The sequence below is a fragment of the Fundulus heteroclitus genome, chromosome 10, assembly GCF_011125445.2.
Source record: "Fundulus heteroclitus isolate FHET01 chromosome 10, MU-UCD_Fhet_4.1, whole genome shotgun sequence".
NCBI lineage: Eukaryota > Metazoa > Chordata > Actinopteri > Cyprinodontiformes > Fundulidae > Fundulus > Fundulus heteroclitus.
In genome coordinates this window covers 28,910,053-28,937,265 of record NC_046370.1, presented here as the reverse complement: position 1 = coordinate 28,937,265, position 27,213 = coordinate 28,910,053, and the positions used below count along the sequence as shown (strand labels likewise).

The following is a 27,213-nucleotide window of genomic DNA, read 5'->3' as shown; positions in this document are numbered from 1 at the left end:
TCTGAACCATTACGGCCTATTTTTGTTTCTTACACTATAGTTACTGTAATAGCGCAGGTATTACAGTATATGAAGACTCAAGACTGCGACCAACCGGCTATTAGAATATTATTTTCACTTATATAAGTGAAACACATTATATAGATTATTTACACACAGACTGATGTTTTCAAGCCTTTATTTCTGTAAATTGTGATTTTCAGTTTACAGCAAATGAAATAAACGACATGTAATATTAGATTATATCAATAATCTAATCAGAAACGGGGGCTTAATGCAAAGTATGTTTAATACCTGCTACTGCTCTTTTCAAAACGTACTTTTAGCCTGACAAACAAGCCTCATCAAAATGCAGATTCTGTTGTAATGAATATGACTGTATGAGGAAAACAGTCTCAGATTAAAATATGACAAAACCACTATGGCTTTTTTTTTTTTTTTTTTTGCATGACCTGACTAGCAGTTCGCTCTGAAACTGATTTCTGTCTAATCAAATAGAATATTGCAATAGTTTTGGAGTATTCTCTTTCGTTCGTGTCCCAGAGGGATCCTCCTAATGCTGGGTCCTGGAGAGGAAGAAGTGCAGCTGGAAGCCACCGTCACCCAGACGCAGCTACAGGTGGTGGTACTCACCGCATCGGATGAGTTTCTGGGGGATCTAGTGGACCAAGGGGCGCCGATGTTGTTCAGTTTTCTATGTTACAGACAACACCGTGACTCGCTCTGTAAAATCTCTGCCACAGTGAGTTGAACAGACAAGAGGAACCGGCAAGCAGATAGACGCTCCTAGTTGACGCAGTGAAGCGAGCTGTGAGAAGCCTGGCTGTGTTTTTGGCACAGGTCAAGCGACCAACGGCAGGCGATCAACGCAAACAATTTGCCTTTTTCACTTTGGTGTGAACTTATCTTTACAATAGCCACGTCAATTGTCACCATCTTGATTTCTGATAGCTCCTGCAGCCGGCAGATGGCACAACGTTTATGGTTGCTGATCTCGCCTGGTGGATGGTTCTTTTCAGGCTGAAAGAGGACTAAGTAAACACCATCAGGACAAACACTTGCCTTATATCATTTTATTTGAACAAAATCTAAGTGTTTTCATTTATGGATAAAATATGTGACTAGGCCCCTTGAAACGCTAACCTTTAGCCTCAGATTTAGCCTCAGATTTAGTTTATACGACCACTTTCTGGTTCAATATCTAAGGCGTTATGTGTGCTGGGGGAATGAGATGGTGCCCTACTAATGATTCTCCATGTGAAAGCTGAATAAAAGCCAGTAAAAGCTTCTGTATGGATGACGCTCGCTTCATACACATGAACTATCCCTTTAACCTGGTTTAAAAAAAAACTTTAACATACCAAACACCATTAACCCAAATCAGTGCAACTTGCTTACAAGTTGCACTGATTTTCTGTCAGATTATAAATCTTATACTAACCAGACAGCAATATAACTCAGCGTAGTCTTTTATTTGTTGTGCGTGTATCAGGGTCCAGTGTGTCGTTTAATTAACAGCAGCCATAATGATTTGCTAGAATTTGGAGAGTAGCTACAGATGCTCTTTGTGAGCCATTGAGTCTTTTTCTTTAGAGCTGTTCTTATCATACATTGAAGGTACGTTTAATCCCCACAGTGCAAAACAACACAGTTTCAGCCACAGCCTCAGAGTTTTCATTTTCAACATAATGGCTATGTGGTGCCATCGTGTGGTTGCTCCTGATACTACATAAACACAAAACTAAAGTCGTGACATAATGAAACAAAATCTGTTCTCAAACACAAAGACATAAAAAGCAAACAGGCAGCCTTTAACAGAGAGTTTAATGTTTCAATATCCCGTCTCCATTTTTTTAACACCAAGCAAAACTCACGTTGTAAAAGTAGTATTTTATTATCATTTTAAATTGGCATGTTTCACTTACAAAACTTCATACTCAAAATTGGGATTAATAACAGTCAGAAATTTAAATAAGATAAAACAGATATAAATCAACAACTGCTTCTTGCCTTTGAGGCCTTCTGCAGGTATTTGTTTCATTATTTTTAATCCTTTCACATACAGTGACTTGCACACGCGCTATTTAGTCACAATCGGGAAATTAATGAGACAACGTTGGACTGAAACGCTAAATAAGATTCCAAAGGTAAACTACTTCTAATAAACTTGATATTGTCCCGACGCCATCAATATCACCTCTTAATGACGCCTCTACAAATACCTGGTTCTGATAGTGCATGTTTAAACAGTCGGTGCTAACAAAGATCCAAATGTCGGAACTGAGAGGTAAGCAAGCTGATTGGTCCAGGAGTTGTCAGAAAGAATTTCCTATGTTTAGTTGTTACTACATAACATGAGGTTAAATATGTTGCAGTTGTTTTTTAAAGTGCTTTATAAGTAAATTGGTGTGGCATAGGAAAGAGGGAAGGCCTTGAATTGGTTAAAAATTGGTTTTCTAGACCAGGGGGTCCCAAAGTAAAGGGGCGGGGTGTCCTGACACCTGAAGGTGTTTTGTTGCAAATGTGCTAAAAAGATTTAGTATTTCCTCCTCTTTCTTGTAAGAGTTCTTATAAAAATTATATTATTCTCGGAATATTTTGGCTTTATTCTCACAATTTCCAAAAAAAAAAAATGGGAGGAAAAAAATCCCTGCCGCCTAAAGGGGGGTCACCAGTCTCTGGTGCTGTTATTTTGTAGGTCGCAGGCTGAAACCCTTGTTCTAGACAACGGCATTAAAAAGCCAGCAGAATAGCTTTGACTGAGCAAGTTTGCACCTGAGGGTGAACTTCTACGTAAATGTAACATTACATAAGCAATAAAGCTTTAAATACTACAAATTTACATTCATGTGACTTTCAGTGGTTAAAAAACTAAACAAAAAACACTTCTATTGATCCCACAGATACAGATTTTTAAATGCTTCTTTTCAACGTGTGAAAGTTGATCTGATTTATTAATAAAGTAACAGATTTACTTAAATTGAAAATAAATATATCCATTAAGCAGTGTGCCCGGGGAACAGAGTAGAAAGCAACAGAGAAATACAAAGTGGTCTTGGTTTTCCACACTCAATAAGATTAAACATAGGATAACAGGGAGTGACAGGTGCATCTTAAAAAAAAAAGGTAATTTCTAAATCTGTATTGCAAACATTTGTCAGCTGTCAGGGACAGCCAGAGAAAAGCTTAAAGTCAACGCTTAGCAAGAACAAGAGCTCTGTATGGCACTTCAAAGGTAAATCCTGATTACAGGGCAAGTTCTTTATACGGCGAAGAAAAAAAATGCTTTTAAATGTATAAATAATGCACCATTTTAGAATTGTACAAATCTGGAATCTCTGGTCTAACAAATCTGATTGTGTGTCACGTTAAAAACCGCTACTCAACAAAAAGCACCTTTTAGGAAGGACAGAAACGCTGGACAAGTCTCAGCAGGATGATCAAATCGTTAACGGGAAAATTTCAAACTATTTCAGAGCAAGACGTCATATTTTAGCTGAGCCAGGGGAAAGTCGTTCAGGAACATAAACTGACTTAATGAGCTGAAATACTTTTTTTTCCCTATTTTTTTTCTGTTATACCGTACAATGCATTTACAAGACGCAGACCTTGAATGTGATGAAGAAGGAGATGATCGCAGGCTAGCTGTAAATGTGACTGGTAGGAGACTGATTCTGTATGCGTCGCTCCATTCATCGCTGTCCAGTGATGTTGTTTCCTCCAGGATTTATGGCCATGGAGTCCAAGAGTGGGCGGAGAGCCTGGCCAAATGGCCTACAAAATGAACACGGGGAGCAGGACACTGAAGTCAAAACATCTAAATAAATTCTGCTCACCAATCATTTATAGCAATGCATAGTGCCTGGCAACAATATGTATGCTCCTCTAGGGCTGGATGATATAGATAAAAAGCACATTGATAAAATAGAAATCCTATTCATTGATAAATATCAACAAATTCAAAACATTTATTTTAGGTGCAGCCCTGGCCAGTTTACGCTGTTGCTTAGCGACCTATCTTTAGATACAGAACACACAAACACTGAATTCAAACTCAACCCTTTATTTAACCAACTTTTTAGCAAAATTGCAAGTTTTTAAAAAATTGGAAAAAAAGAACACGTGCTCTCTGAACTCTTTGAAGGGGGCGGAGCATTCCTGGGTTTGCGTTTGATTGGTTGGGAGGATGTAATGACTGTAATCTACATTAATCTACATGGCTAGAATGCAAAAGGAAGGAAAATTATTATTCTAATGAACTTTTTACTTGCCCTTTTTTTATATTTTTGATATACGTCTATCAATCAATATATATTGTTATTGAATTATCGTCCAGCCCTATGCTCCTCCAACATGAGAGCATGGCCACATTTTTCAGCTTACAAACTTCAGTGTGTTTTACTGGGTTTTGATGTGACAGACTCCCAAGCATTAATCAGAGAGGCAGCCAGTAAGGCCATGATAGCCCTGGAAGAGCTAAAGAGAAGCAAGAATAGAAGAATCTGTTGACAGGACGATAATCAGTTTCAGGCGCCACAAATGTAGCTGTTCCATTTGTTGAAAAAGAGATTTTAGAAGTCCCGTTTGCAGTTTCCATCATGTTTTCACGATTTGTGTTGGTCTATCACCTCATTTAGCTTCGTGTGAACGTGCTCGGGCAGCACTGTAGTGCGCATGCCAGGCCCAGTGTTGTTGTGAAGCCCTGGTTACAAAGATTTTTCGTTGGGCACGGTTAACCCAGGAACGTCGCACTCAAACGTGCTTCCCAAACTTACGTGGAGAGGATTTCGGATGGAAGGTCTGTGATGTAGGACGGGATCTTTCTGCCCGTGAGGAACTGTGCCACGTCGTTGCTGAAGGTGTTGCAGTTGTGCTCAAACACGTTGTATCTGTCACCGCTTTGCACCAGGAGAACGAAGAGGAAAGAGGAGAAAGAAGATACGGATTTCTGGATAAATTATATGAAGGCAGACAACTGACAATTTAAAGAACTAAAAAAGATCAACCGGTACATGTTAGGGTTTTAGGGTTGCAAGAATTGCAATAAAATGTTTTTCTAAAGAGTTTCACAGAAAATCATCCAATAAGAAATTCGTCCCAAACGTTGGTGTATTTCCTTACACGGGTTACGGCAATGACACATTTTCAATTAGAATATAAAAAGCTTTGAGTAGATATGATTAGTATGGAAGCGTATCACCAAAGAAAAAAAAATCAGACAGCTTATCTCATAATTACGAGATCCTGATCTCAATATTATGACATCTTTTCTCGTAATTACGAGATCAGGATCTCGTAATTATGAGATAAGCTGTCTGATTTTTTTTTATCTTTGGTGAATGCAAAACGCTTCTGTAGATTAGACTATTGGAACAAAAAATATATATTTTTGCCACTAAAAAAAAATAAAATAAAAAAATAACAGACCATGATAAATCATTTCAAAACTTCTTTCACATTTGATATGAAATATATCCGCTACAATTCCACTCAAAGACTAATATTTCCCTTAGAAATAGCTTTAATACCCAGTTGAAAAAGTGTTTAAGTGTCCTTAAACCAAACCCCAAGTCAGATCATCATCCCTGATCTTGAGTTGGTATTATCTGCCCACTCTGCTCTGCAAAGCTTTTCCAGGGTCATCACATCTCGTCTACAGCCTTCTCAAGGACACCTCACAGTATCTCTGGTCAATATACTGTAGCTGTGGTCTCTGGCAAAGACATCACAAAACTTTTATCTTTAAATCTTTTTTTTATTGATTTAATACTATGCTTGGACGCGCTGTGATGCTAGAAAATTCTAGTCGTTTTTTTAACAGAATCCCTGAAGGTTTTTAGACCGACTCCATCCACCATAAATTCCACGGGACAAGTAACCCTTAAACATGATGATGCCCACATCATGTTTACCCTGGTGATTGGTGGTGGTTTGGTGCCAAACATTTCATGAGACCAGAATACAAGCTCACGTGAGGTTTGGGAGATTCTGAGCCACGTCTTGGTGTTATCTTTGGAAGAAATCAAATAGGTTTTGCAACCCCAATCCTTAGTCGAGATTAATGGAGAATCCAGGTTACTGTTATTGCATATAGAATACTGTCAGTGCCTCTTACACGTTCCTGCAGCTCACTTAGCAATGACCCACTTCATTCTTGTCTTTCCATAAGGTTTGGAGAAATGCTACATTTTTTTAAAGTCCCTGCTGTCCCATCCCCCACACCCCCCATTTTCTCCAGTTATTTGTGACTGAAAGCATCTGGGAATAGATAATGATTTTGCATGATTATCTTGACTGTTATCTTTGGGCAAAGAGATCATTTTGAACCTTTCTACCCTGCTGTGTGTAATATATGGCTTTAGCTTAAAGAGCCAAATGAGCAAACGTCAAGAAGACCCTATGAAGACAGCTGAACTGTTTCAGATTAATCCGATTCACTAACCACATCAGCAGATTGAAACTCAGAAAGGTGCTTCAACAGTACTAAGTTTAACAATGTCCAACTGGGAAATTGTAGCTTTGTTATATTCTTTCTCACTGGATGTTCTTTAATATCTGCTGCTTAGTTTTTTTACCTGTACGTGGACTCAGCCAGTGAGTCCAGATACTCCTTAAATAAATCTTCATTCACCTCGGTGGAGCCCAAGTCCACCACTGAGTCTGGATCGCCCAACATAGTGCCAGACTGGAAGAAAAAAAAAACACACACACATTTCACACTTCAATAGATGCCTTGCTACAAAACAAACACTAAGTGCTCGATCCACTACTTTGTGTTGGAAATAGGGAGCTGATTCTTACAGGTGGGCAGTTGTCGATTCCTGCTCCACCAAAGAAAAACTCTTTTCCGTGGACAACAACACCCGTGTGCCTGTTTAAAGCAAATAAATAAATAATAAACACACACACACACACACCTTAGTACCAAAATACAAGCCTGGATCAGTCGATTTTTTTTTTTTTAAGTTGTCGTGTGAGAGATGTGCTCACCAAATGCCGTCTAGCTGTCTCCCTATGAAGATCAACACATACATAGATACAACAATATAGGTTTAGGCTCATTCTCACTTGTTTCCAGCAGATTTAATGTCAGGAAAGGAAGTCAAAAACTCACCTAGCATAACAGGGCTTAGCTGGCGAGCCATTCCCCTGGACAGATCGTAGATGTACAGCTTCACTGGGAAAGAGGAGTTACTTTGGGCCATGGTGCTAAAAGAAGTTTCCTCAAGCTAAAAGCCTGTGATAAAGTTACCTGACTGACTCGACTAAAGTTGACCACCGGCTAGCTAGCTAGCACCGGAAAACGAAAAGTGGGAGCCGGTTTATAAAAATAACGACGCCGAAAAGAATTGTCATCAAAACAAGACTCGACTCTAACCCTAAGCCAGCCTAAAGTTGCCGGGAAAAGATAGTTACTGCTGTGTCATCGTCTTAATGTAATCATAACATGACTGTCAAAAAGTGCCTCCGCATTCTGTAAAATAAACCCCACCCCCTTTATTGTGATTGGTCAACATCTTGACTCGGGAGCTGAACTGCCAATGAGGAGCTTGTGATCGTCAACCGACCTTATGGAAGGCTGACTGTGGCAACCAAATCATGTTTACATTTATACCTCTCACATATTTAGCCAAAGTAAAGCTTCCTGTTATTTTTCCTCTAGATTCCACAAAGACTTTATTGGAATAATAATAACAACAACAATAATTATTATTGTTGTTGTCAGGGGCGGTTCTAGACAGGGGCCAACAGGGGCCCATGCCCCTGTGGAAATGGTCCTGGCCCCTGTTATGGTCCCTGTACTAAAGGCATAACATTAAATACACTTCTCATAATTATTTGCAATGGTAAAGAAACCATAACTGATTAGTTACTTTGACCAATTTTTTTTTTTTTTTACCTATACCGTTTTACTCTCAGAAGGATTTAAAAATTAAGATGTTTCACGTTTAGCTTTAGCCGTATTGAGCTGGGGGACAAAGTTTTTAACTGCTAGATCAGGAGTCCGAAACCTGCAGCTCCAAAACCACAAGTGGCTCACTTAATATTATTACACAGTTAAATATTGCCATTTTATTGTTTCATTTTTTTGTTCTGTGCCCCTGTAAAAAAAAAAAACACTGGCCCCACCTTGCCCCTCCTGGTAAATTTGGTCTAGAACCACCACTGGTTGTTGTTATATTCACATATTCTCATATGATGTTCACATTGAAATCATTCAGTTATGGTCTATATAAAGTTCAATGAATTCCTCGTTAATTTACCCCTTTTCCGAGGCATGTCTGGAAACAACTCATTTTGATCCAGTCTCTTCAAATCTAAAGGAGGCACTTCACATCCCTAACCCACCTCCAGGTCGCAGAGCATTCCACTCCACCCCATTTGGCCATTTTTCTTGGATGCTGGGGAACGGCGTAATGAGCAACCAAACGCTTATCTGCTTGTAGCTTCAGTATCTTTCAGCTTGGACCATAAAATCACTCTGATTAGTAAAGATGGCGGGCTCACGAAATTTGTAAACAAGACATGCTAAACCAGGGGTCCGTTCTTCGTACGTCGCTAACTCAGTTAGCAGGATTTCATTGTTGACGATTTGGCATGATCTTGGATCGTTTGGTTCTTCGAAAGACTTCCTGCACTTGTTGTCATAGCAACATGTGCGCCAGCTTGAGCCTGCTCCAGAGCAGGCTTATTTCATGTAAACAGGATTAGATGGCAGCTTTATAAGCGGAGCAGATAGGGAAGTCTGCCGTAGCCATGTCCATTTTCACGACAGCAACCTGTTGCGGAAGGTGCAAGAATAATTTGCAGAGTTTTTTTAATTAATCGCGTATTGCGCAATAGACCGGATCCTTTAGCGCAGCGCGACAGTGTAATTGTAGAGAGATTTTTCTTTGTGGCTGTTATAAACAGACAAACACATCATTTAACAGTGGCTTTTAAAGAGGAAAAGTGGTGTTGGAGCCATAAATCTAAAATATTTAAGTTATTTGTATGATGGTTTGCTTTTTATTTTTATCATATTCAGTAAGAAGATTTGTTCGGGCCATTTTATTGTGAAGTTTAGTTTACTTTGAAAGGCTTGCTTCCTGTCGAGCCGTATATTGTATTAGAAAAAACTATGGATGGATTATCTAGACACGGAGCAATACAGTTTTACCGTGTAAACTGTGGATGACTTGGAAAAGGAAGATTTTCATTTTTTATGGATAAAGTTTTTTTTTTTTGGTTAAAATTCCCAGTTTGCACGCGTCCTTAACTTCCCGTGTCTAAGGAATGACACTGAAATTTGGATCTCTTGACATAACAAGTGCCTTTTTAAAATAAAGTGTAATAATTAAATGCTACCATTTTGTAGAATATTCTTGTATTTCACTTTTACTTGTTCCCATGTTCTAGTTGGTCCCGTGGAGGCTTTGATATAAAAGAACAAAGTAAATATCAAATTATTAAAATGCAAAATTCATACTGTAGAAAGTGATAGAAACATCTACCATGGACAGTATTTACGCATTAATTTGTCTGCTACTTATTGCCAGCCCTCTCTCCTGGCTTTAACAGATTTTGAGGTGTTTTAATTACTGACTTAAATTCAGCATAACCTTCCAAGCTCTTGTTCTGCTTGGGAGAAAAACTGTGGGCGTTCTTTGTTCATGCTGAACAGCCAATAGCAGCGCTGCTGATCAATGTTTCTACTATCGATACATTTCCCCTTTTAAACAAACGCATGAACGCGCAGTTGTCTCAGATAACTCAATCCAGCCATACTAATCGTAAACAACAGGTGTGTTGGAAGAACCCACTTAGCCGCATCAGGATTAGCCGGATGAAATCATCTTGGATGTGTCATTTGATCTTGGATGTTTTAAGCAACGTACAAAGAACGGACCCAAGGTCCATGACCCTATTTAACATGTCTTTCTTTTCATCAAGTATAAAAAGGCATCTCTGAATCAATGCTTTTTCCCAAATGTCTCACAGGCAAAATTTTAAATAAACAGCTGTAGATAAATATGACAAACAGCTGAGAAATAACCTGCTGGAATATAATAATTAGATAGATAGATATCTTTATTGTAATTTTGTATGCACAAAGTGCGTACAGAACGAAATTTCGTTTGCATACAGCTTGAAAAAAATCACTCTAGAAATCACTCTAAAAATCACAGTAGATTGCACTATTTTTCAGGATAAAGATGCAGCAGCGATTTATGTAAACAATTGAAATGAAAAACAATGTAACAGTGTAAACAATGCATGGGAAATAGACAGTGTGCTATTCACGTATCAAGATGCAGCAGCAATTTATGTAAACAATAGAAATGTAACAATGTAGACAATGCAGGGGAAATAGACAGTGTGCTATTCACGTGTGGTACAGAGTCCATTTGTGGCTTCAGCACATGGACCACCTTGATAGAAACAAAATATCTCATTGTATATCTAATTTTTTAAATAAGAATATTTTAAAATATTCCCAGCCCCATGTCATAGTTCAAAAACCATAATATAAAACAGATACGTGTCCCCTTTGAGGCTTCCCACGAGAAGAAGTTGTGGCACCACCGCGCTTCCGTACAGGGGGCAGTTCACGTCCTCGTTCGCCTCCCATTGAAACTAGCCTGGACTTGTAGCTTGGAGGCAGTAGTTGTGGACAACGGAGCACGGTAAGTGATACATTACATCTGAGTGTCTTTTTTTGGGGTTTAAGTGTAGCTTATATAGTTTAAAAGCATCACTAGTAGTAGGAAGATATAAAAAGTCGCCTGCAAATTGCAATTAAAACAACAGAGGGCTGTTACAAGCTAAGCTAGCAAGCGTTATCTTGTTGTCCGTAGTTTAGTAATAATAATGGCGTAAGTAAACCGCTATAACTTTCTAAACTCGAATGGGGTTAGTTACCATGTGCGCATTTGTGAGTTTCCTTGTCCCTTGTTCCTTGTCAGCTCCGTAAATACGCGTCGGGTCGGGAGGGACTGTGAATACGAGGTTTCTGCTTAAGCTACGCTTTTTACGTTGGAAGCATGGACGTACAGTCTTAGGCGTCTCGGTGAGACGTCTCCATCCTGTGTTACAGAGGCTGAAAGCTGGCCAAATGGCGGAGTGGAACGCGTACTACCAGAATGAGGACGAGGAGCAGGAGCAAGAGGAAGCGGAGCTGGCTGGCGGTAAACCAAGTTCATCCCTTTCTGTGTCCGAGCTGCACCAAACCCCGCTGTGTTGTTGCCGCAACTTCTTCTAATCGCATTTCAATTCACTCCCAAAGACAAGCTTCCGCCGGCACAGGTTCATTGTGACATCACATAAGGCCTCTGATCAGTCACTCACCATGTTCTCCACTTGCATTATTAAATTCCTCTGTTTAAAGCACTTGATATCTTGCCACTTGTTGTTTAAAGGGGCAGCAAACTTTTGAGCCGTGTGGGAAAACGATGCATGGATTTCATGAGGGCAAATTTGGCAACAATAAAACAACACGGTGCTGGGTTTGGATCGGTTTCGAAAGGTCAGGCATCGCAAATCAACCCAGTTGTCTGTCTTTGACAGGAGACTACAAAGTCTCAGGCAGAGACAGCCTGGTCTTCTTGGTCGACGCCTCCAAGGAAATGTTCATCAAAGGCGAAGATGGACAACCCTCTAACTTTGACATGACCATGCAGGTCAGATCCTCGGTTGTTTTTGTTGTTGTTTTTCGCTGATTTTCCTCTTTGTTTTTCACCCTCCCTTTGCTTTCTATATTGCTTTAAAACAACTAGAAAGTTATTTATAAGAGACAGCCTGCGATATGACAGAAGACATTATATCTGATTGGTTACAGATTTGAACTGTCATCTCGTCTTTATCTTCCGCCCCGTCTGCATCTTGTGTTGTTGCAGGTTGTGCGCAGCGTGTACACCAGTAAGATCATCAGTAGTCACAGGGACCTGGTGGCTTTGGTGTTTTATGGCACGGAGCAGAGCAAAAACCCCAGGAACTCATTCAAACATGTTTACGTGTACCACGATCTCGATGAACCAGGTGAGATGCTTTAAACTCTCGATTGCTCTGCGTCTGCCCTGCATGCCAACAGTGATTTGCATAAAGTACAGTTTATTTGACCAATTAGTGGGACTTGTACCCTGTCTGGATTAGGACCAGTAACGAGTAGCTGTCCAGTAGTAAAAAGGGTTGTTAGGAATTGAGACGCCGACCTTTTTGTTGACTTTAGCGCAGGTTTCAAGAGTAACTCAACGAGTGACTTTTACGTTTAACCGCTTTGAAACCTTAACCCGCAGGTGCAAAGCGAGTTCAGGAAGTGGATGCCCTGCGGGGAGAGAAGGGGGCGCAGCTGGCTGCACAGACCATGGGAAGTGGGGAGACGTCTCTCGGCGACGCCCTGTGGTGCTGCGCCAACCTCTACAGTGACATCAAGCTGCGCCTCTCGCACAAACGGCTGATGATCTTCACCTGCAGGGACGAACCGCACGGAGGCGACAGCGCAAAGGACCGACAGGCCCGCACCAAAGCCAGTGACCTGAAGGAGACGGGTCAGTCTGAGGAGCAAAGCTGCCCCGGCTTACAGAAACCTCTTCTGCCCTTGTAGTCAAGAAAAAAAAATTAGGACACCCTATTAAGTATTCAGTTCTTTCAAAATAAAAGTTAACAAATCAACCAGTCCGTCGTTTATATGCGCTGATCCGTTCATGATTGGGGGGGTAAGTTGTCAGGCTGGTTCCTATCTCTAGCGGTCAGTAAGTGGGAGGCGGGGTACACCCTGAAAAGGTCGCCGCTCCGTCACAGGGCTCACAAATTGATGCCTAATTTTTGTTTTATTTAGCACTGGAGAAAGAGACTTTATTCACAGGTAAAAGCAGAAAATTTTTATTTATTTTTTTCACTCATTGAATGAGGTCTATCTGTATTCTAACGGAGGAAAAGTTAGGCTCATCCCGTTGGCTGACACATTTTTAGAAAATTCCTTCTTGAAGCCATTTATCCGTCTCTGACGTTGGTCAAAAGAAAGTTAGCCCGGAACTAGGACTTTTCCTAATTTCCAGCCTGTCTTTGGTGTCATTTATGCTTCAGCTTTCTACTCTTTTTTTAATTTATTTATTTTTCATTATGTGTGCTGTTGCAGCGTTTCAGGCATACCATATGAATCAGATGCTTGCCTACATGTGACAGGGCAGTTTTGCTCTACAATAAGGAAATCTGAAAACCGTATCTACCTACCTAACAAACAAACAAACACCACTGGACTGCTACAGGCTTTGCAGCAGGAGCAAGGGGACAAACACTGCACAATAATGGCAAAAATGGAGGCCCTGCTCAGAAGGCCCATCGTCCCACACCCAAAAACCATAGTGTAGCATAATAAGGGAGTACTAGGGTAGGTGCCAAGGTCCAAGATCTGTTTTTTTTTTTTGTAACAATTGACTCGCTTTTCCACCCAAGCACGGCCTGACATGTGGTAGACTTTCTGGTAGATTCCATGATGGTAAGCTGGTCGGGTCCTGCTGCAGCCACGCATCCCCAAACCATGACACTTCCCCCTCCATGCTTCACAGCTGGTATGAGCTTCTTTCCCTGGAATCTTAGATTTGGCTTATGTCAAACATGTTTTCTGTTCTGGTGTCCAGATAATTAATTTAACGTTGGACTCATCTGGTTCCAGAACATTATTCCAAATTTTCTGGCCTTTTCGACATTTTCTTTAGGAGACATCAGTCTAGTCTTGATGATTTTCTTAGAGAGCCAAAGGTTTCCTCCTCGCACACTTCCTACGAAAGTTAAACCTGTACAATCAGTCTCTTTCTGACTTTCACTTTAACATTAACAGCAGATTGAGCCCCATGTAGTTGCTGTAGCATTACTTTAGTGTGTTTGGAGACATTTCTTAGCACCCCACGGTCTGCTCTAAGGACGGACTTGCTTGGGCAGCCAGAAGAGAGTATGATTGCTTTTTTTTGTTTTGTTTTGTTTTTTTTTGTCTTCTATTTGTTAACTATTTTACATATACTGGAGTGGCTGAATTGAAGTCCTTTTAAGACCCTTTTAAAACCCTTCCCAGACTCATAAGATGCTCCAATCTTCTCTCTGAGGGCCCCAGGCAGCTCTGTGGATCCCACAGTTCACTCCCGCCTCAACAGTCAGGAGCACCAAGCTAAATGCCTGAGAGGTTGAAACTGATCAAACATCCCTTAAAATGCCAACTAATGATTTTCTCATTACGTGAGCCTGACGTGTGTGTGATTTGACCCATTTCAAGTTGGAATAAATGGAGGTGTCCTATAATTGGTCATTTATTTTACTGAAATCTACATTTATTATTAAAAGTTATAATAAATATCCATGTTTCTAATTTCTAAATATGTTCGAAAAAGACACGGCTGTCTTGCAGGGTGTCCTAATCGTTTAACGTGACTGTCACTTGTAAATCAAACCTGCTTTCTAACAAACAGCCAGTGAGTTTACAGCAGTATTTGACACACAAACTGTCTGCAGATTCATGTTTCATCAGTCTGTATCGGGTCGCCCCCGACTCCTCTGGCTGTCCTCAGGTGTTTTCATCGATTTAATGCACCTGATCAAACCAGGCGGCTTCGACGTCTCACTCTTCTTCCGAGATATTGTGAGTCCGCCGGAGGACGAGAGCGAGCTTGGGCTGCAGCTGGAGCCCTGTGACAAACTGGACGACCTCCAGAAACGGGTCCGGGCCAGAGACACCAAAAAGAGAGCCTTGGCCAGGTACCAACTACACTTTTTTTTTTCTATTTGTACACAAACAAATCAGTTTTTGTTCTTCAGCTATTTGTCAGTTTTGCCATTTTGTTTTACTCTAAACATACATCTAAGTATAACTTTTGGTTGCAACAAATACTCCAAAAACAAGCGACTCCCTCAAAGGAGACACCTAGGTTAAGCGAATACGCACAAAGCTATACTTAATACAGTTCCACATTTTTATCCAGGAAAGTTAAGAAATTTCTTCCAGCTGGCGCCCATCACTACCACTGAGCTATATAATACAATGGAGTGCTGATCACCGTCTGTTTGAACGAGTCGCTTTGAAGCCACCAGCCGCCATATTGGTACTCCCTATTTCCCCCCAGTAACTAGGGAATATGTGCGCTACAGCATCGAATAACGAGGATTTTCTCATGTTCAGGGGGGGCTTAAAACTTTTAAAATCTCAAATGCCATATAGTTTTATGTTATGTTCTAAAACTATCAAGTACTGAGAAAGTCATGTGCTGAAATATTTTGCATTTTATTCATTTAAATATATATGTTTAACATTTATAAATATATAAATAACAATATACAAAAACATATATTTACATATGTGTATACATATTTATACGTATATACATATACACATACTTATTTATACATTTATATATATTTAATATGAATAACATGTAAAATATTTCAGCACCTAATTTCCTAGTAGCTGATAATGTTAGAACATCCACTGACTGTAGAATTACCTGTGAAACGTTTTCACTCAGCCAGAAAACTGCTTGTTGTTGCAACCAAATCCTATGGGATTCTGTGAGAGTAGGGAGTAGCAAGATGGCGGCCAGTGACTTCAGTTTTTCGGCAAAATCAGCACTCCAGTGTATTATATAGCTCAGTGATCACTACTCTGGTGGAGACGTCTCCATAATGCTGTGCTGGAAGAAGGTAACAAACCAAATCCTTACGAAACGGATGCAGCAGGCGCATGAGTCTGCAGCATATCAGGAGAGCATAGTGATCAGATTTGTCACTGACATGATGCAATAATACATTAAAGCCACTGAATGTGGTTAGACAGTCTTTCACTCTTTTAAAGCATTTGCAGAGATGTACCGCTCCCAGTCAGAAACAACCAATCAGAGCCAGGAGGAATGTCTGGCTTTGATTGGTTGTAAGCAGTGTTAATCAGTCTTGTATACGCGCTTCTCGCACCCCCTGCCTCGCACAGCACTACCATAACTCAAGCTCAAGACTGCAGATACGACGTAACAATACAGGAAAACTGGCAATTTCTCCAGTGGCACCTGCTCTGAAAACAAACACAGATACACAGAAGATGACGAAAAGCAAACTAAAAAGAATTAGACCGAGCCCGCAGTAAAACAAGGGGGAACATCGGAGCAGCACCGCACCGTGTGGGAGGGACCTGTAAGGTGTGCTTGTTCAAATTTCCAGGCTAAATCCACGGTTTTCTCAGAACTTCCTACTGCGGCTTTAAGGAGCAAATGTTTTGAGCTGTGGGGGAAAAAAATCCTTTCCGAATATTTTATAAAAGCAGCAAATCTACCCAAACCCCAGGTGGATTCTAGCTTCTAACTAACTTAAATTTGCTAAGTAGTTTCTTGCAGTATTGCTTGAATTTTGGCCCATTGCTCCTGACAGTACTGATATCTCAGGTTTATAGGCCACAAGATGCCCACAAGTTTTAAATAGGACCGAAGAGAGAGCTCAGAGCCAGCTGGGTAGGTGTCCCTGCTGACGCATCTTCATACAGTCTTTTGCTTTTGTTCTGGAGTTCACGGCCAAACGTTTTCCACCCAAACATGTCCATTTCTGGGACACAGAACCCATCTCCTAAATGTTCCTAAATGTTATAATTGCTGCATAATCCCATGGGTTTGTTTATATAAAGCATTTAATTGTCTGAGCAGAGGAATGTGCCACATTCAGGCATCTCTAAAACGGTACCCAAGGGTGAACCAGACTTGCGCAGGTCCACAGTTCCCTTCCTTGCCTGATTTTTTATTTTTATTTTTTTATTTTCCCATGATTCCACAAAAAGAAGCAGTGGGTTTGATGTGATTGGCTGCCATTTATCTCCCATGTTTTGAATGATCCTATCAGAAGCCAATCATGACTTGACATCACTTGGGTTCTCACAAATTGTTAAAGTGATAAGAATATTTGCTTATGCAAACTTCGGACCCTGTAGAACGTAATTTTAAGAAATATTTCCCGTTCTCTTGTTGATTTCCTGTCATTAATGATGCCCTTTTACCAATCCTTTTCTTCTCTTGTTTATTCCAAAACAAGTTAAAAAACAAAACAACTGGACTTTTTTCCAAAGTTTGAAGATGTTTCGCTTCCCATCCAGAAAACTTTCTCAATTCAAAATTCTGGAGTAGTGTGGAGTTCCAAGCTTTATATTATTGCCCATAAAGGGCAATGGTTATGGTTTAGATAACGTGCAAATTAAACCGAAACTGGTCCACCCCTTTGCCAGTTTCAGGTTAATTTGCAGGCCAACAATGACCCCAACGACTCCCCATTATAAGGGGGTGGACCAGTTTCGGTTTAATTTGCACGTTATCTAAACCATAACAAGGCCTTTTTGGGCAATAATATAAAGCTTGGAACTTCACATTACTCCAGAATTTTGAATTGAGAAAGCTTTCTGGATGGGAAGCGAAACATCTTCCAACTTTGGAAAAAAGTCCAGTTGTTTTGTTTTTTAACTTGTTTTGGAACGATCATGACCTAGATGACGGAGAATCTTCACCAGTCTCTTGTTTATTCACCTTTTGCTTAGTTTTTGTTTTTGTTTTGTTACACTATGTGTTCACCCCCTGCTCACCACCGTGCTGCTTTGTGTTTAGGCTAAGCTTGAGTCTCGGTGAGGGTCTAAATGTAGCGGTGGGAATGTATGCAACCGCCGTTGGAGCTCGGAAACCCGCCCCTATCAGACTCTACAGGGAAACAAATGAGCCGGTGCGCAGCAAAACCCGCACTTTCCACACTCAGACCGGCAGCTTGCTGCTGCCCAGTGATCTAAAGAAGGCACAGGTACATGCCAACAGGCTTTAAATAGAAAGGATCCTTTGTTTTTTAGTATTAAATTATCCTGTGTGTGTGTATTGTAGGTGTACGGTAGGAAACAAATAGTGATGGAGAGTGATGAGGTGAACGCCATCAAGAAGTTTGACGAGCCGGGCCTGTTTCTGATTGGCTTTAAACCAATGGAAAAACTCAAGCTGCATCATCATATCCGACCTTCTGTCTTCATCTACCCTGAGGAGGATAATGTCAAAGGTAGACCTGCCCACCTCTAGACTTGGAACGCCGTAGGCTTCTTGCAATTTAAATTCTTCGAAAGCTAAGCCGCTCACTTGAAACAGCTGTTCACAGTTTTCTCATCTTCTGTGCTGCAGTAAAACTCTTCGGTTTGTTTCCACCAGGAAGTGCCTGTCTGTTCTCTGCCCTGTTGAAGAAGTGCAGTGAGAGAAAGGTGTTTGCTCTGTGTCGCGGTATCTTCCGCCGAAACTATCCCCCTAGATTTGTTGCCTTGGTGCCTCAGATGGAAGAGGTCGACGAAGGGAAGGTACAGATTACTCCTCCAGGTAAAACACTGCTGAGGCTGTGATGTCTCGCACAACATCCTGACACATACAGTAAAGAAACAGTTTCCTTCTGTCCTTTCTTTTTTGTCATGTCCTACCTTCCTTCCTTGTATCTGTCCTTCTTTCCTCCCTTCTCTCCTTTTTCCTTCTTTCCTATTCTTCATTGTGTCCTACCTCCCATTCCTCCTATTATCCTTCTGTCCGTCCTTCCTTCCAGTCTGTAGTTTGTCCGGTTTCTTTACCTAAAGCCGGCCCAACGTAGAAATATCTGCCATAGATTGAAAGTGAATTTTAGTATTTTATTTGAAAATGATCCTAAGGGACTGATCTAGAAAGTAGGCTCTGAAAAGGTCTAGAGGTTTCAAGTGAAACATGTGTAGGAACCTTGCCATCAGGATTTTTACGTTGGAACAACATATTGTCTCTCTGTTGCCTGTAGTGTTCACACAACACTTTCTTCCATAGATGTATGTAGATGTTCTCTCTGTTCCCTTCATCAGGTTTCAATGTCATCTACCTGCCGTTTGCGGACGACTTGCGAACTGTTGATCCTCCCAGATGTCCACCAGCCTCACAAACACAGGTTGACAAAATGAAGGAGATCATCTACAAGCTTCGCTTCAAATACAGGTGCGTTTTGAAGAAGAGACCCGGAGTGAGGAACTCTGCCGTTAAACTCCAGCTCTGTCCTCCCCCTGGTAAATGCACTACGTTGCCACTCATCACAAAGTATTCAATCACCCATTGAAATAATCAAAATCAAGTATTGCAATTACTTTCGTGGCCACGGATGTATAAAATCCTGCACCTAGGCATGCCGACTGTTTCTACAAACATTTGTGAAAGAATGGGTCGCTCTCAGGAGCCAGGTGAACTTGGTGACGATGGAAGATGCCATGCTAGCCAATATTTTATTTTTTTTATTTTTTGCGACAGACTTGCAGCAAAAGGGTTCAACAGAGAAATTAGTCCAACGGTAAATGGCTAGATCGTTATGGGAGTTAACACTCATTAGTGACCCTTTAAAGTCATATGCTAAAAAGAGAGACAGGAGACAGAAGTGGACGGGCTCACGTTTGGGGAAAAGTGGATAATAATCAGACATTGGACAGACATCGTCTGTCAGCTTCATAGTTTTTGTAGGTTGCTTGTGGAGCCATGTGCTGTGAGCTAAACTGGCAGAATGGCTATCAGTCACAGCGACTGACTACAGACTAAGTTCATCCAAGTCCAGGACCAGAGATTTTATCACACTTCTCTCCCAGTGAAAGACTTTGCCTAAGACTGTCGATAAGTGTACTGTCTATGACTTTACCGTGACCATGGCAGATTTTATTTAATTTTTTTACCTCCTTACTGTGTACGGTGACAAGATAAACCGGAGTCCTCGTTCAGTCCGGTTTTTCACAGTTGTAGTTGCTTTAAAATCATAATTTTTAGTTTCACCATAGATGTGACAAGTGTTTTCCTCGTAGCCATTTTATGACTTGTAAAGATGTTTTCTTTTTGATTTTTAAGAGTGGCTAAAAGATAGAGGCCTTTGTGTCATGTCTCACTTATGCATGGATAAGTCATTAGAAATTTGTAGAACACCCTGATCATCTCATATATTGAGTATAAGTTTAAAAAAAAAAAGCTAAACTAACATTGATTCTATTAGCAGTGCCAGTAATCATGTTATCCATGAGTTTGTTTTTTCCCCTGTATTAAGTGAATGTAGAGAAATAAAGGTTGGAGTTTTTTTTACACGTTTTTGCCTGACGTGCCGGTAATTGTGTGTGGAAACTGTAAATTCTCTAACCATATTCAGACCGTATAGCCTGACTAAGCCCCACAGCTTTGATTTGGGATTCAGAAATCGGTAGATAGATGTGACAGCATCACATTTCAGCTGCTTCCTTCTGTTTTAATGTCATACAGGAGTGATGCTTTTGAGAACCCTGTCCTCCAGCAGCATTTCAGGAACCTGGAGGCCCTGGCTCTGGACATGATGGCTCCAGAGGACATAGAGGATCTCATCAGTAAGAAGCACATTAAAAGCTTTGTTGTCCATCAAACTCTCTACTTTTATCTGAACTGAACTCTGGACCATTTTTCTTGTGTTTTTTTTGTTTTTTGTTTTTTTCCACCTCAGTGCCAAAAGTGGACCAGATTGACCAACGACTCGGCCCTTTGGTTGAAGAGTTTAAAGATCTGGTCTACCCTGCCGGGTACAATCCAGAGACCAAACCCGCTCCCAAGCGTAAAACGGGTCAGACTCTGAGTTCTCTTATTTTGGATTTGTTTATTGCTGCCATATTGCAGATCTGACGCAGTATTTGATCATATATGTTTGGTTGCATGCAGCCGATGCTGGAGGTGGAGCTGAGAAGAAGCCCAAGGTGGAGGTGACAGAAGACGAGTTGAAGACCCACATGCAGAACGGTACGCTGGCAAAGCTGACCGTGCCGATGCTAAAGGAGGCGTGCAAGCAGTTTGGGATCAGAACCACGGGGACCAAGAAGCAGGATCTAATAGATGCTCTGAGCGAGCGAATGGGTTCATGAGGACATTTCAGAAACCCTCTCAATGTCCAGCAAGGTTTAAAAAGGAAGTGCCAGTAAAATGACCTTATTCAGGGTCAGCAAGCTAATTGTCTTAATTTCCTCATATTGTGAAAATCCCAATTTGCCCAAATATCACATTGGAATTTCCAAGATCTCCCATTCTAGGTGACGCTGACTACAACACTGTAAAGAAAATAAAACCAACAAGAAATACTGTGTAGGAACATGTTTGTAAGGAAACAAAACAAATTGTATGACTGATGATGTGTTGAATTAAACTTTTTTTTTTTTATATAAAGGCGCCTCTAGTTTGTATTATTTCAAACTGAAAGAGATTGTGCACTGTAGTTGCTGGGCAGCATTTCCAGTTCTGCTGGAACGAAGGTGTGCCAGTCCAAAGGGAGGCCTAATTATACGCATACTTGGAGTTTTTTTTTTTTTTTTCCCCCACCTCATTGTTCAGCTCAATAAACTGGAAGCAGCGTTCCTGTTGAGGGCAGGCCAGGGCAGGGAGTGTCTTAGCACTCAGCAGGAATAAAAACGTTCCCACGTGTGAGCTGCGTCAGATCTGGACACATTGAAACTAAATGTCATTTCCTGGCGGAGTTGATTTCAGCACACACACACACACAAGGTAATGACTTCAGATACAATTTGCTAACAGACTGAACACCACTGATCTGTTGTTTTTACCCTCTCATTGAGAGCCTACTAAGGACTTGATCCACTTCCTGTTTGTAGAACTTTAACAAAGATCGATGCTGTGTCCGTTGCTGAGAAATGGAGTGTCAGTGTGAAAACAACGCTCAGGATGCCTCTACTGGTAGGAAATTCAGCATCTATGTTATCTTTATAAAAAAAAAAAACCTGCAGTCTATTATTATTGTACTAAACAAGTGACAATGCTGCATGATTAAATAATCACCTGCCTGCATTTGGGCGAGAACTCTGTGGGAACTAAGCTATATGGACATAATGAATGTAGAAATGTATTTCTTACCCTGCTTCAGAAAGCCTCATGCTGTAATCAGACTAATCCTGGAATGCCTTGTAACCCGTGATACGTGTGCAGACACACATCTCTACACAGACATCCACCATGAGTGGGAGATAGCTCTGCTGTACTAATGTCCCTCCTTCATCTTCTTTAGGGTGGTTCCAGAGCGGCAGCAATGTCCAGATGGGGACTTTCGCTGTGGTGGGCTATCTTCTCTACAGATTTTCACAAAGTCAGTCACCGTCACCTTCCATATTTACTATCTCATTTTGAAAGAAAAAAAAAATTACACAGTGGCTGCATTGTTCTACCCATTCGTCTTCAACTGAAGCATGGAGCTTGGAGTTTACCCTACTTAACTGAGTTAAAATAGGTTTTTGTTGGGACAGGCTTGTCTGATCCTCTACATACAGCATGCATCACAATATCTGTCCCCCCAGAGGATTTATTTTAGATGCTTTTGCTTCTTTTGTAACACTTAAATGTTTCAGATCGGCAAACATTTTTTAACATCAATCAGGAGGAACATTTGAAACTGGCTTTAAAAAAAAAACTCAACTCTTGTTTAATCATGAAATATCTGTGCTGAACCATGTTTTGTAAAATGAGTTTATTTTCACTGGCTGTATGCAGGCCTGATCACTGCAGACCCAACTCACCTATGCCAAAGCCATCCTAATGAACTTCTGAAGAAATGTTCTGTACACCTCTCTTGGGGTCTGAGTCTGAGTTATACCAGATGTAAAACTAGCAAAGTAGACCTATTTCAGAAAGAGTATCATACTGACAATAAAACACAGTGGTGGTAGTGTTACAGTCACTGGAAGGCCTAACGTAAGTGATGGAACCATGAATTCTTCTCGCTACCAGAAATCCCTGAAGGAGAACGTCCATCCATCAGTGTTTGACTCTAAACACCAGAGTATTCGGGTCATGGAGCACGACAACAATCTGAAGCACAACAAGAAGTCTCCCTTTGAGTAGCAACCAAAAACGTTACGAAGGTTTTGGAGTGGCCTAGTCAAAGTCTGGATTTAAATCAAATGAAGATGCTTTGTCACAGGCTATTCAAGCTTTAAAACCAATGTGGCAGAACCTCAAAGAAGAGTTGAACTAAATGTCAGAAAGGTTCTTATCAAGGCTTATTTCTGTTGTTGGAAAAAGAACGATAAAACAGCGAGTTATTTTCCTTCACCTTCACTATGAACTTCTCCCCTGTTTTCCTATATCAAATAGAATAAAATCCCTATAAAATACATTAAAGTTTGTGGTAGTAACTTGACCAAATGTATGCCCACTATACCCCCTAGAAAAAAAACATCTTCCCAGTGTTTTTCTACTTTATAATGCATAAAATGTTAATAAATGGAAAAAAAATGAATATCATGCATAAATTCTATATTTTTGTTCACTCATTTTGGAGTGAAGTTCATATATTAAATGGATTTATTACACATAGAGTGAACTGTTGAACTATTTCAAGCCTTCATTTCTGAGTTCCTGGTTATGGCTAACAGGTAATGAAAACCCAAAATTCAGTCTCGGAAAATGTGAGTATTTCATAAGCTCAATGAAAGAGGGTATTTTAACTTCTGAAAAGTCCTCATTTCAGGCTTTATCTCTGTGCTCTCTACTTGTTTGGGTGTGTTTTGGCCTGAATTACTGCATCAGTGCAAGGTGACATAGAGGTGATTGGCCCGTGGTTCTGATGAGGTGTTCAGGAAGCCCAGAATGCTCTGGTAGCGGCCTTCAGGTCATCTGCATTGTTGGTTCTGGTGTCTCTAATCTTTCTCTTAACAAATACCCCATAGATTCTCCGTGGGGTTCAGATCAGGCCAGGTTGCTGACCAGTCAAGCACAGTATCACCACGAACTGAACCAGCTGTTGCTGCCTCTGGCAGTTTGGTACTAAGTCCTGCTTGAAAATGAAATCAGCATCTCCAAATAGCTTGTCAGCAGAAGCAAGCTCTAGAATTCCCAGGTAGATGGCTGCGATCACAGACATATATACATAGACACGTCATAGGGTGCAGGTTCGCACGTCAACGTCACCGCCATATTGTATGTGGCAAAAAAAAGTTGAGTTCTGTTATTGTGAACGTGGATCAGAGAAGATGCCTCATTCCTGTGCTACAATATATATAATATAATATAAGGATCAATTTGTTAAATCTAAACATTGTGGTCTTCATTATTTCATAAAACCGTGTCACATGTGAACCTTTAGGAACAGACTTTTGGGTGAGTATTAAAGAGGTAGAATTAATAATATGAGGAAAAAAAGTCCTAGGTCAATAAAGTAAAAATAAACAAACAAACATAAAAGTGATAATGTTATGATAAAAACATCATATCATGAGAATTAAGGGGGAACATTTCCAGAATACACACAGTTTGCAGAATTATTTCACTCCTGGAGTAATAGGGCCAGGTTAGATTATTTTAAATATTTTTATTCTTTAGGAGAATAAATTCAGGAGAATGAAGCTAAAGGGATACGAAAATAAACTTGTAATATTACAAAAAAAATACTATGAATACAAAGTATATTCAGAGATTAAAGTCCCTCTGATACTGTTTAAGTGACTGAGTAACTGCAGATTTGCCACATTTAAGATGGCGGACGCTCTGACGCATCGCAGCATAGGCAGAACCCGCCCAATGACGCGTCTACGTCTATAATGTCTATGGCTGCGATGACTGTAGACTTCAGAAAGCCCAGTGGACCAGCACCAGCAGATGACCCGGATCCCCATATCAATGACTGGAAACTCTGCTCTGGACTTCAACCATTGAGGATCCTGTCCCTCTCCATCATTCATCCTCTCTCTGGGCCCTTGATATTCAAACAACATGCAAATTCTACTTTAATTTGAGAAGAGGACTGAATAAAAGGCTGGTTCTGTGTCTCCTTGGCCCAGGTAAGACATTTCTGATTTCCCGAGTCTAGAGTTTCCTGACATTTGAGGTTCAGGAGAGTTTTGAGACGAGGAATGCGACATTTGTAGCTCATGTTTAGGATCTGGCTCTGCGTCGTGGCTCTGGATGTGCTGACTCCAGCCTCAGTACACTCCTTATGAAGCCGTTCTCCCTGCTGCTGGTGCACCTCTTCCTTCCACTCAACTTTCTGTGAAGATGCTCGATGCTGCATTCTGTGAATAACTAGCTTCTTCAGCCATGGCGTTTTGTGGCTTCCCTTCCAAGTGGAGGGTGTCAGCGACTGTCTCCCTGACATCTGTCCAGTCAGCAGTCTTCTCCATGATTGTGTCGCCTACTGACCCAGACTGACAGACCATTAAGAGAGTCAGAAAACCTTTGTAGGTGTTTTGAGTTAATTAGCTGATCACTGTGTGGCACCAATATTTCACGTTTTCACAATATAAAATTTTCTTATATTTGGGGGTTTTCTTATCTGTAAAACTTAATCACTTAAGTTATAAAAAAAAATAAAAGGATTAACATATTTCACTCTGTGTAATGAATCAATATGAGTTTCACCTTCTGAAACGAGTGACAAAATATATTGATATGATATTTTAATATTTTGACAAGAGTCCTGTAATGATGCAAAAAATATTTTTTCAGAAGTTTTAAGCCGTTTGATTTTCCTGCAGCTCTCCCAGCCCTGATCCGATGGCCGATCCGTTTCTTCTGCTACATAACTGGTGAGTTTGTGTGTTTTTTTTTTTTTAACTCTTCGTGCGCCACCATGAGGCTTGGCTGCAACTGAAATCCCAACATAAACGTTTCGTTGGTTCTCAGGTCTGTCAGCTCTGTGGGGCTGGGTGAGCCGCCTGATTGGAACCCTCCGTGGTATGAAATGCATTTATCTTATTTATGGTGATGATTACAGATAGGAAATTTCAAAGGCGCCTCAATGACCCGCTGCTCTTCCTCCCCTTTTCCTCAGTAATCAAGAACCTGGTAAAATGGCTTTCCCGAACGTGGCGTTTTCTAGTTGGTGAGCGCATCTTGCTTTTCTGTAACATCTAGTTCAATGTGTTGCGAATTAAAATAAAAATTTCCTGTAGACATTCCAGCAACAGAAATACATAACACTGTAATTACAACTTAGACTAGCATCTAATTTGATGTCTCCTCAGCATTTTCCTCCAAGTTCCAGTGGACGGTTCCCATCATCAGAGCTATTACAGGTCCTCTCTCACACTCACACTCACACACACACACACACACACACACACACACACACACACACAGTCTGTCCCTTGGTACCTAATTCAGGTAGTGGTTAAAATATTCCACTGAGACGATTCATTCTATTGATTTATGCAATGAAAGCACGTATGATGTAATATGCCCCTATGTGTCACGTAAACACTTAAGAAATCCTGCATCTAAGTCACTAAAGGATTTCGCTGAGGCCTTTGGTAATCCATGCTTTTTTTATAGTATTGCAAAGAAAATGTTCAAGCAGTTATACTAAAGAGATGTATCGCCTCCTGTAGGATCCTATGACACCACAGAGAAGTTGGATTTGAGGCTGATCGTCCTGGGGCCCAGCGGAGGAGGAAGAACCTCCATAGCAGATACTTTGTTAGGCGGCAACAAGACAAGAGCATCCACGGATCCTATAAAGCAGAGCACCAAGCGGACTGCAGTTGTGGACGGTAGAGAGATAACAGTGATTGAACCCCCAGATATTTTAGGGACATCTCTGGGGAACACCAGTCGGGCCAGGGAGGCCTTAAGGAGTCTGCAGCTCAGCAGTCCTGGTCCACATGCCTTTCTGCTGGTGATCCGAGCTCCAGGCTCCGGCATGTCAGTCGACCAGGACCCCACCCAAGCTATTCAAGGCACCCTTGAGCTGTTTGGAGAGGGAGTCACGGGATACATCATTCCAGTGCTCACTCATGCAGACAGGCTGGGACGAAGACGCACTGTGGATCAGCTGCTGGAGGCGGATTCGGGGGAGCTGAAACGAGCTTTGTCTCTATGTGGTCAGAGACCAGAGCTTGTGGACAACAGGCCTGACCTTCCGCCTGAAGCACAGACTGATTTGTGCAGAAATTTGGTGGATCGTGTGATGGAGATTAAGACTTTTAGGGGGCATTTTGTTCATGAGGTGCACAGGAGGGAGGACTACCTGAGGGAGAGGCTGCTGGATGACATGTCCTCGGCACTGGCTAAAAAACTGGGCCATATGTAAATAAGGGGACGACAGAACTGGAGATGTTGGTGTTTGAAAATGAAAAATTATTATTGTACTTGGGACTCTTTATATATATATATATATATATATATATATATATATATATATATATATATATATATATATATATCAAACTTGGTGCACAGCATGTTGGTGCTTTGT

At 40.9% G+C, this 27,213-nt stretch overlaps 3 protein-coding genes and 1 long non-coding RNA gene across 5 annotated transcripts; 2 read left to right on the top strand and 2 right to left on the bottom strand.

Annotated features, from left to right (window-relative positions):
• Positions 1-1,805: 1,805 nt before the first annotated feature.
• On the bottom strand, positions 1,806-7,517 carry desi1b (desumoylating isopeptidase 1b). Its single transcript, XM_012869252.3, has 6 exons — positions 7,115-7,517; positions 6,991-7,012; positions 6,802-6,871; positions 6,576-6,685; positions 4,776-4,898; positions 1,806-3,774 (listed from the first exon to the last, which is right to left on the bottom strand). Exons 1-6 carry the CDS (start codon positions 7,203-7,205, stop codon positions 3,693-3,695), a joined length of 498 nt encoding a protein of 165 aa, XP_012724706.2. The 5' UTR covers positions 7,206-7,517; the 3' UTR covers positions 1,806-3,692.
• A 3,047-nt stretch (positions 7,518-10,564) lies between these two features.
• On the top strand, positions 10,565-21,182 carry xrcc6 (X-ray repair complementing defective repair in Chinese hamster cells 6). Of its 2 annotated transcripts, none has more exons than XM_012869249.3 (13): positions 10,565-10,667; positions 11,078-11,168; positions 11,548-11,660; positions 11,877-12,018; positions 12,276-12,527; positions 14,541-14,727; positions 17,598-17,784; positions 17,862-18,030; positions 18,177-18,338; positions 18,839-18,968; positions 20,259-20,359; positions 20,473-20,589; positions 20,685-21,182. In XM_012869249.3, the coding sequence occupies exons 2-13, from the start codon at positions 11,096-11,098 to the stop codon at positions 20,882-20,884; spliced, it is 1,833 nt and encodes a 610-aa protein (XP_012724703.2). In that variant the 5' UTR covers positions 10,565-10,667; positions 11,078-11,095; the 3' UTR covers positions 20,885-21,182. The 2 variants fall into 2 exon arrangements, with proteins under 2 accessions (XP_012724703.2, XP_021175505.2); XM_021319830.2 differs by having other exon boundaries at positions 10,590-10,667; positions 11,037-11,168.
• Positions 19,680-21,755, bottom strand: LOC118564400. The gene is made up of 2 exons (XR_004931838.1): positions 21,578-21,755; positions 19,680-21,452 (listed from the first exon to the last, which is right to left on the bottom strand). It is a non-coding gene; the product is annotated as an uncharacterized LOC118564400 (long non-coding RNA).
• On the top strand, positions 21,430-27,143 carry LOC105930840 (GTPase IMAP family member 4). The gene is made up of 8 exons (XM_036142465.1): positions 21,430-21,518; positions 21,626-21,707; positions 22,036-22,113; positions 25,496-25,546; positions 25,644-25,694; positions 25,792-25,842; positions 25,985-26,035; positions 26,348-27,143. The coding sequence occupies exons 2-8, from the start codon at positions 21,665-21,667 to the stop codon at positions 27,046-27,048; spliced, it is 1,026 nt and encodes a 341-aa protein (XP_035998358.1). The 5' UTR covers positions 21,430-21,518; positions 21,626-21,664; the 3' UTR covers positions 27,049-27,143.
• Positions 27,144-27,213: the final 70 nt, after the last annotated feature.

Coding starts and splice junctions, on each gene's coding strand:
- desi1b (XM_012869252.3), bottom strand. CDS start 7,205: ATGGCCCAAAGTAACTCCTCTTTCCCAGTGAAGCTGTACATCTACGAT. Junction 7,013..7,114: donor GCTAAGCCCTGTTATGCTAG/GTGAGTTTTTGA, acceptor TGATCTTCATAG/GGAGACAGCTAGACGGCATT. Junction 3,775..4,775: donor CCATCCGAAATCCTCTCCAC/GTAAGTTTGGGA, acceptor TTCATTTTGTAG/GCCATTTGGCCAGGCTCTCC.
- xrcc6 (XM_012869249.3), top strand. CDS start 11,096: ATGGCGGAGTGGAACGCGTACTACCAGAATGAGGACGAGGAGCAGGAG. Junction 12,019..12,275: donor CCACGATCTCGATGAACCAG/GTGAGATGCTTT, acceptor CTTAACCCGCAG/GTGCAAAGCGAGTTCAGGAA. Junction 18,969..20,258: donor AAGCTTCGCTTCAAATACAG/GTGCGTTTTGAA, acceptor AATGTCATACAG/GAGTGATGCTTTTGAGAACC.
- LOC105930840 (XM_036142465.1), top strand. CDS start 21,665: ATGGAGTGTCAGTGTGAAAACAACGCTCAGGATGCCTCTACTG. Junction 21,708..22,035: donor CGCTCAGGATGCCTCTACTG/GTAGGAAATTCA, acceptor CATCTTCTTTAG/GGTGGTTCCAGAGCGGCAGC. Junction 25,695..25,791: donor CCTGATTGGAACCCTCCGTG/GTATGAAATGCA, acceptor CCTTTTCCTCAG/TAATCAAGAACCTGGTAAAA.